This window comes from Calidris pugnax, unplaced genomic scaffold (assembly GCF_001431845.1).
Source record: "Calidris pugnax isolate Ruff unplaced genomic scaffold, ASM143184v1 scaffold189, whole genome shotgun sequence".
In the NCBI taxonomy this organism is placed as follows: Eukaryota; Metazoa; Chordata; class Aves; order Charadriiformes; family Scolopacidae; genus Calidris; species Calidris pugnax.
In genome coordinates this window covers 585,408-594,376 of record NW_015091069.1, presented here as the reverse complement: position 1 = coordinate 594,376, position 8,969 = coordinate 585,408, and the positions used below count along the sequence as shown (strand labels likewise).

General features: G+C 37.2%; 1 protein-coding gene across 1 annotated transcript; it reads left to right on the top strand.

The window, feature by feature from the left end:
• Positions 1–270: 270 nt before the first annotated feature.
• On the top strand, positions 271–8,662 carry FGFR1OP2 (FGFR1 oncogene partner 2). Its single transcript, XM_014957039.1, has 5 exons — positions 271–439; positions 1,664–1,781; positions 2,733–2,875; positions 7,166–7,279; positions 8,080–8,662. The coding sequence occupies exons 1-5, from the start codon at positions 305–307 to the stop codon at positions 8,215–8,217; spliced, it is 648 nt and encodes a 215-aa protein (XP_014812525.1). The 5' UTR covers positions 271–304; the 3' UTR covers positions 8,218–8,662.
• The last annotated feature ends 307 nt before the right edge of the window (positions 8,663–8,969 follow it).

The window sequence follows — 8,969 nt, the reverse complement described above, 5'->3', positions numbered from 1 at the left end:
TTTTGCACTTAGTGTACTGATACTTTTTACACAGCACAAAGTTTACCTTCATTTCCTTGCTCTGATATATAGTCTCAACAGCAATTAAGAAGGAGGAAAAGGAAAGGCAGACTTCAGGGTGTTCTCAAGAGACATAATTTTTTCCTGTTCATAAAAGACAACAAAATATCTAGACGTTCCTGAGGGAAAGGCAGTATTCAGCTGCTTTAGACTTAAAAAAAAAATTATATATCACATAAATAGCTGTTCTCTTGTGTAGCAAACAGGTGGTGATGTGAAAATAATAAATTTCTTATCTTTAGAAATGAGTTGCACAATTGAAAAAGCCTTAGCAGATGCGAAAGCGCTGGTGGAACGGCTGAGGGAACACGACAATGCTGCAGAAGCTCTTATTGAACAGACCACAGCTCTTAACAAGCGGGTTGAAGCAATGAAACAGGTTTGGTTTTCAACTTCGTTTACTCCATTAAAAGAACAACTTGGAAGCACATAATTTCAAGACGTTTTTGTGTGCTATAGTAGAACGTAGAATGAGTATGTTATTTGGTTAATCCTTTAATGCCATACTAAGTATTTTCATTATAGATGTGACTATGATCGAAAAATAGGGGGTTTATATATTTAGTTTGATCCTGTGAAGAAGTTTTTTCTGTTAACTCTAAATATTGAAAACAAGCATTTATTTGAAGAACACTGGTAGATATGGTGTTGGTGTCTTACAGGTTGTTGTGTGGTGTCTTGTTTTTGCTCTTCTGTGAAATGCTACTTGTTTTGTTAATTTCAAGATGCACATTTAATCATACAGAGGTCCTGTCATGCTTTCTTCTGTTGAGAATAGTTGATCTTTTCACAGTCTCCTTTTGTTTCAAAGTATCCTCTGAAGCTTATTCGTGATCGTTTCCCTTCTGATGTTAAACTGTCCAAGGCATGTTGCTAGATTGAGTCTGACTTTCACTAGAGAACTTCTGGCAGAATAGAAGGGTGCCTACTGACTTTCCATCCTGTCATTTAATAGAACAGCATGTTGCTAGATTGAGTCTGACTTTCACTTGAGAACTTCTGGAAGAATAGAAGGGTGCTGCCTACTGACTTTCCATATGGGAGTTCATCCTCTCATTTAATAGAACCCAGGCCATGTTAATGGGCCTGTAAAATAATAAAACCCTGCATGTGCTTCATCTCTGTAAAACTAATCATGGAGGGGCTCCATGACTTCAAATCAAGAGTATTGTATTTGCTCAGTCCAGATCCATTCCTTCAGGACTTGTAGCCATAAAACCTTGTTGTTTAAGATACTGGGAAGCCACAGTAAATATCTAGAGGTTTAGACCCCATGTTTTTTCTTTACCACATATATATCAGTTTTGACTTACTTGATGGTGAATTTAACCCACATTAATTGAAAGTTAATCGTGCCTACCACACACATCTGAGGTATGAAACTTGTTTAAAAACAAAGGTGATACTTTAGTGTCTCTAAAGGGCAGTAAGTTAGCAATACCTTCAGAAGCTTTTCTGTTTGTATTATATAATTATTTTAAAACAAGCAATATCTTGCTGCTTACACGCTGTGACTGACATTAGAACTGGTTTTTTTTTGTAACTTGCCAAGTAGTGCTTGCCTTCAGTTACTTAAATATGTTGTGTTATTTGTAATAACTAGTACCAAGAAGAAATTCAAGAGCTCAATGAAGTAGCAAGACATCGTCCTCGGTCTACGTTGGTAATGGGTATCCAACAGGAAAACAGACAGATTAGGGAATTGCAACAGGAGAATAAAGGTAAGACTGTGCTATTCTTTAACTTTTGAAGTTCCAGCCTGCACCACTGGAATCAGTGAGACTTTTACCATCGATCTATTCTCAAAATATTATTGTAGAAGATTTTTTTCTTCTAATCTTCATTTGTCAGTTTAACTGAACATAATGTAATCTAATAAAAAGTCCTAATGTCCAACCACTGGGACTACAATTAACAAAAAAAAAAAAAAATAAAAAGTCCTAATGTCCAACCACTGGGACATTAAACAAAAAAAACCAGTTGTGGAAAAATACTTTTTCAGTCCTTATCTAATGTTCAGCACAAGAACAATAGAACTTAATTCTGCAATATAGGTATCTGTTTGGAAATGTGTTTTCCCACTGCTAAAAATAACTAGTTTAGGAGCAGTAAGGACAAGTTATAGTGTAAGTGCAGTAGTATACTTCCTTCTGGAATTCTGTACACTAGGAATACACTGTTCCTCCTGGAATACTTTAGGTATTCCAACAATTATGCTCATCAGAGGAGTCAGTGATCTTGATTCATATGAATCTTATGATATATGAATGTTATTTGTCCTTGACTTCGTATATTTTGAACACAAGCATTTTTTTTAACTCTTATTTTACCAAGCTGCAGATTAAAACATATCTGTAAACTTCTTTCCAGCTTTTGTGCAGTGTTGCTTATAGTGGCTAGAGTAAAGCTCTCCCCAGCTACACTCAGGATGGTTTATGTCAGCTAAAGGGACTGAATATGAAGTCATATTAACAAAGGACCTTCTGTTTCTGACTGAAAAAGGCTTTTCCCAAGGCAGTCACCACTGAAGACATTTGCAGAGCCTATGTAGGTTTTATGCTGCAAGGAGAGGGGACACTCAGTTAAGGGCTTATTTCAGTTTTCTCAAGCTGAAGTACATTTGCACCGTGTTTCAGTTCTCTGTTTAACTGAATTTACAATTATATTTGTAGAACTACGCACATCTCTTGAAGAACATCAGTCTGCTTTGGAACTTATAATGAGCAAGTACAGGGAACAGATGTTTAGGTTGCTTATGGCAAGCAAGAAGGATGATCCAAGTATAATAATGAAGTTAAAAGAGCAACATTCCAAGGTAATGACTTCATTTTTTTTTTTCTTTGTTTTTTTTTTTTTTAGTTAACTCTTCAGTTAGTTTTTAGTGGATCAGTTCAAAGCTTATTTTGTCCAAGTTTTTTCATCATTGTACTAAGAAGTCCTAATTTTTATAATCTGGTTCATGAAACACAGACAGGAAACTTGGTCAGTTTAGTAAGTCAGCTTACTGGCTTCTGATTTATTTAAGCTTTTATCAAGTAGCATTTCATTACTGTATCTACTTAGTGACTTTTGTTTTGTCTAGGTCTTTAAGGCAACTGCCCCATTATGGTTCCAGATGCCCGTAGATCTCAGTACTGTTCAAGCATTTAGACTGGCTTTAACTTAAGCTTGTGACTCCAACAAAGAATTAATAAACCTGCACTTACTGGGGAGAGTAGTAGTAGTAAGTTTTTTAAATTCAGTCCCCAAAGTACTGTGAACTAAAAGAAAAATATTTTAAAAGATCTGTTGAATATTGAATAACTGAGACCTTCCTGCTTCAGCCCTTGGTTTTTGCTTCGGTACTGGTCAGGATTGCTAAGTAGAATCTAGGGCAGCTTGAGGTGCTTGAAGGGTGGTGAAAGTTGCTGGTATTAGGTATGCTTCATCTTACAGCTTTTGAAAACAAGAAATGCAAAGTGCTGTCAAGCAACGTTTTTGTAAAATAGCTCAATGAGGTATACATGAGTATTCAACAGCTTCGTATAAGATTAATATACATTCCTATAGCATTAATATACAGTTAAGGCTTTTCAAATGTATTTTCAGAAAAATTCACGATTCTAGATCACTAACAGATCTAAGCAGGAACTTTCTATCAAAGTACTGTTTTACATTGTAAATGAAACATAATCATCAGACAGCACTGTAACTGTGTAGACAAACATTAGTTCTAAGTGTTACATCATCTTTGACCTCAACAGACTAAGTCTGCAAAGTAGAGTTAAGGTCTGCATACCAGGAAAACAAAGCTTAAAAATATGATGCATATGATTTTGTAAGGAGATAAGAAAGCATGTAATTAGTGCCATTGAAATCAATGGGACTACTTAGATTGCTATGAAAGAATTTATTGGGTTTAGAACTGTATCTTCTAGCATAAGTGCCTAAAAAATGATAGGTGTATATCTTTTTCAAAAGAAGTTACCTTAGTATATAGTGTAACATTTCTTACAGCCTCAGGAGAGTATAAATTTATACCCAAGACAAGAGGGTAAAATTATATCTGTCCTGAAATGGACTTTGAAATTTCATTTAGGAACGCTCCTACGGGTTAAAAGCTTGAGGTAAAAAAAACCGAAAACCAACAAACACCACCACAAACCAAAACCAAAAGCACACAAATAATATTATTTAAACAGGAGATTTAGGCTTCATCATTTTGGTTATATCTCATCCCACGAGAACGCCTCAGGATTTATGACCCTTATCCTGACACTTAGGATTTTTGAAATTTCATTGTTTCTTCTTCTGACGAGCCTTCATATTGAGTAAGATTGAACAATCTTGAAGTAGTCTTTTAATACTTCTGTCCTGTTAACTAAAAAATCCATCATATCTAAGGAATTAATCTCACTGTTACCAGTAATTGCTGTTCTCTGAAGTAGCACCTATCTATTTTAGTGCCTATCTCTAAATAGTGCCTATTTAAAGATTATTAAAAAAATCATTGATTTCTGCAGACCAACAGCCACCTACTTTAAACAGAAAACCAATTTCTTTTAGCAGTGTTGTACGTGTGAGAAAAGTGTGTGTTAGTAGTAATGACCCTGATCTAAGTGTGCTGTTTGAATTCACTCAACTGAAATAAGCCCTAAAAACGTGTGGTGTTTTATGTTTTCTTTTTCTCCAAAGAGAAAAAAAAAAAATACATGGCAAATTAAAAGGAGATACAAAAAGTGTTTGTAGGTGTTTGATGTTTGAGGCTTGGAACAGGCCCTAAATTGTACTGATCAAGAGGCCACATAAGCTGGCAAAATAGGAAGTAAGGAGGACAGAAATATAAACCAAAAACCACTAACTCTTTCTCAGTCCTGCTCAAGGGTACATCATTGCCAACTTAATTCTTTTACCGCTGATCACAGATTTCTTTCAAGCTAAATTTAGTTTTTAATTGAAAAAATCTTTCATGTAATGACCTTCACTGCAAATTGAGGAGAAAAAGATTCACAGCAAGTTGCTTTTTTTCTTCTACCCTCTATGCTATGCCTGGGCATTTAATGAGTAAATAGCTAAACCATAGCTTTGGCAATTGGAATGGCAGAGAAGAAAGGATGGAAAGGGCCAGTGTTTGTTATAGAAAAGTGTATTTGTTTTGGTCAGGTAAAGTTCATGATTCCCAGTGAGGCAGTTTTTTATGGTACTTTAATAAATTCTGGAAGTTTAAAGGCAAGCTGATCATCTGCTAGATGTACGGGCTCTGGTCAAACTCATAATTTAAAGATGGGATTTAACTTTAGTCTATACCATTCTTCATTTCACTCCTGCTGTTCTGCTTTTCCTGGTATTACTTAGTAGCTATTGGAAATTTTGTCTGAAGATAGGCCGGCATGATAGTAGAGTTGGAATAAAAGAGATGAGGAAAAGAAAATGAAAAACAAAACCTTCTGGAAATACCATTAAAATATTTGGCTTAACTGAACAGGAACAAATGCCAAAGGCATAGGCTCTTTCTCTAGACCTGCAGTAGTGACCCTTTAAGCATTTCTGGCTGGTAGGTTCGCCAGTGAGAAAATAAACTGTCACCTGAACCAACAGGGTCCAGGCAAGAGATCACTTCTCTGCAACCAGTGAAGGTGGTCTAAAAGTCTGGCTTCCGTGCAGAAGGCTGTTCTGCCATGTTAATCATAGATCATAGAATCATTGAGGTTGGAAGAGACCCTTGGGATCATCGAGTCCAACCATCTCCCCTACTCTACAAAGTCCTCCCCTACACCATGTCCCTCAGCACTGCATCTAAACGGCCCTTAAACACAGCCAGGGATGGGGACTCCACCCCCTCCCTGGGCAGCCTGTTCCAATGCCCGACCACTCTTTCGGTGAAAAATTCTTTCCTAATGTTCAGTCTAAACCTCCCCTGTTGGAGCTTGAAGCCGTTCCCTCTCGTTCTGTCACTAATTACCTGTGAGAAGAGACCAGCACCAACCTCTCTACAGTGTCCTTTCAAGTAGTTGTAGAGAGTGATGAGGTCTCCCCTCAGCCTCCTCTTCCTCATACTAAACAGCCCCAGCTCCTTCAGCCGCTCTTCATACGATTTGTCTTCTAGGCCCTTCACTAGTTTCGTTGCCCTCCTCTGCACTCGCTCCAGCACCTCCAGATCTCTCTTGGATTGAGGTGCCCAAAACTGGACACAACACTCGAGGTGTGGCCTCACCAGTGCTGAGTACAGGGGCACAATCACCTCCCTACTTCTGCTGGTCACACTATTTTTGATACAAGACAGAATGCCATTGGCATGGTTCCTGTCATCCCACTCCTGACAGTGGAGCAGGACAAGAGCGAACTAAACTACTGGGTTTTTTCCTCCTCCTTGAATCTTTGGGCAAGACGCAGTAGTTAGTTACTTAGGGTAGGAAGGTACCCTACAGCATTACAAAGTGATTCATCGGGACACACAAGCTTTTCTTTCAATTCAGCAAGGACAAGGGCCTCTGAAGTCCAGCCCACCAATAAGCTGGAATTGCAAGTGGATTCAATTTTAAGTATCTAAAAAAAAAAAAAGAGCAGGACAAATCTCAATTTCCTAATCTATGCCATAGTAAGGATGACTACTTCACCTCATCTTTTTAAGAGGTAAATGCCTACCCATGGGCTGGTACTGGCTGTACCAGGCTTGAGATCATGTTTCAAACAAAGGGGAAGAATGTGGCAGACCCTGCTGTGCTTAGATGAGTTCAGTCTTCCTGGATGTCCAAAATGATGTAGGTCAACTCTTGCGACGCAGTAGCCAGAGGAAGCACACTTGTCAGAGGAAGCACATGGCTAACTTACAGCCATTTGGAAGATGTGGAACCTACACAAGACAGTAACTTAAACATTTTTTTTCATGTAAAATTCTAATGAAAAGGATCACCACATGGCAAGCCAGATCTATTTGAACAGGACCACAGTGGCTACTCATGCTGTGAAGTTAGAGAGAGCTCATCTGTTTTCACAAATTTAGGTCTGCGTTCACGTTTTTGTGAAGTGACACAGCAAATAAAATCCATATTTAATGTTTTGCTAATTTTTAGCGATGCAGGAAATACATTACTGAAGCGTTCATCGCTTGATTTTTGTGTCTTAGGAGCTGCAAGTGCACGTGGACCAAATCACAGAAATGGCAGCAGTCATGAGAAAAGCCATTGAGATTGATGAAAGGCACGGCTGTAAAGAGCAGGAACGGATCATTCAGCTTGAGGCAAGTAGGAAACAAAACAGCAGTGGCCCAAATAGCAAGGGAGGGGATGTTATCAGGGTTATTTCTGTGGTTACTGTATCTCTTGAGAGTGACTGTACCATTCACTTACACTGCTGTTTTGCTACACTTTCCTTGTTGAGTGGGCTGTAAGTAACATTTTTCCCCACTATAGCTTACTCTCAAGTCCTGCATAGGTGATACTTCCTCAGCAGAAATCAGTGATTTATATTTACGTACATAATTTACGTATATTTATATATACGTACGTATATTTACGTATATTTCTCTCTGAGTGTAGCAATGAGCTAGGATATAACACAAATTCATCACAGTAAGACAGCAGTATGCAAATAATTCTCCCGCCTTTGGCTTGTAATATTATTATTTTTTTAATAATAATTTTGTGCTTTTGGGGGGATTCTCCATTGCGTATTAATGGAACACTATTGCTCTTTAATTAAGAGCTTGCAAAGCATCTCATTATGGGTCAGGGTGTGTGAAAGAACAGATTTTTTTTTTATAATGCAACATTTGAACTTAATTACCCTTTTCTTACCCGTCTTTGTGTTTTGATCTTTTTTTTCTTTTTCTTTTTATCCTTAATGCCCATTCAGAAGAACAAGAGGATCAGAAACCTGATGTTGTTAGTATTAGAAGGTAGCATAGCACTACCTCATTGCAAATCAGTATTTTAATCTTGATACATATGTTTGGAGAAGAGGGGAGGGGAGATTATTAACATAGTTAACTTGACATCTTTCTGGAGTTCTATTAAATGCCTTTTCTTTCTTGGGTTATAGCAAGAAAACAAAGGCTTGAGAGAAATTCTTCAGATAACTAGAGAATCATTCCTGAACCTCAAGAAAGAAGATGCATCAGAGAGCACCTCTCTGTCAGGATTAGTAACAAGCAGTGATTTGAGCCTGAGGAAAAGCTAAAGACTGTGGAAGTCACCAAGCTTCAATTGCACACTTGACAAACGGAGCATCAGGGGTCACTCGTCAAGCACTTGTTACTGAATAGGGCACCAGCAAGCTAATGTATCTTAAACTCCAGTTTAGTGGCTTTTCTACTGCATAAAATAAATGAAAATTGGTATTCCTCAAAAGCCAAATGACAGATTAATTGCCATAGGTCTAACTTCAGTAGGAAGTGGATTAATGCACTTGCTGAATTGGAAATTATTTTTATATGAAGTCATTTTACAGGTAAGACAAGATTTCACATAATTTCTAGAAATTGCTGCTCATACAAAGTTTCAGTGCACCTATTATATAATAAAGGTAAGATTTAAAGTCCGATTTCTGGCTAACAGCTAGTAACTTAAGAATATGCTTTGTGCATGATCCACATTATGTTTTTTCCTTTTAATAAGTTTTTTTTTATAAAAAAAAACCAACTCATTTGCCACAAATCTGTTTAATGGAAAAGGTACATAGGCATCATAAAACTTAAGGATTTCTCTTAGTTAGCCACAGAGTATCCTGTTGAAAGAAGGCCAGTTGTCTAAGCATAAGCAATGCTTTTGCAGTTGTTCAATTTTATTTTATTTTTTTTTAAATTGAACAAGATTGTTTAAAATGTGTGTACTTAATTGTATTTTTCAAAACAATAGCTGCACCCTCTTTATTGCTTTCTGGAACACAGCACAGTATCATTCTGCCTTAACTTTTTACTTTTATGAGAGAAA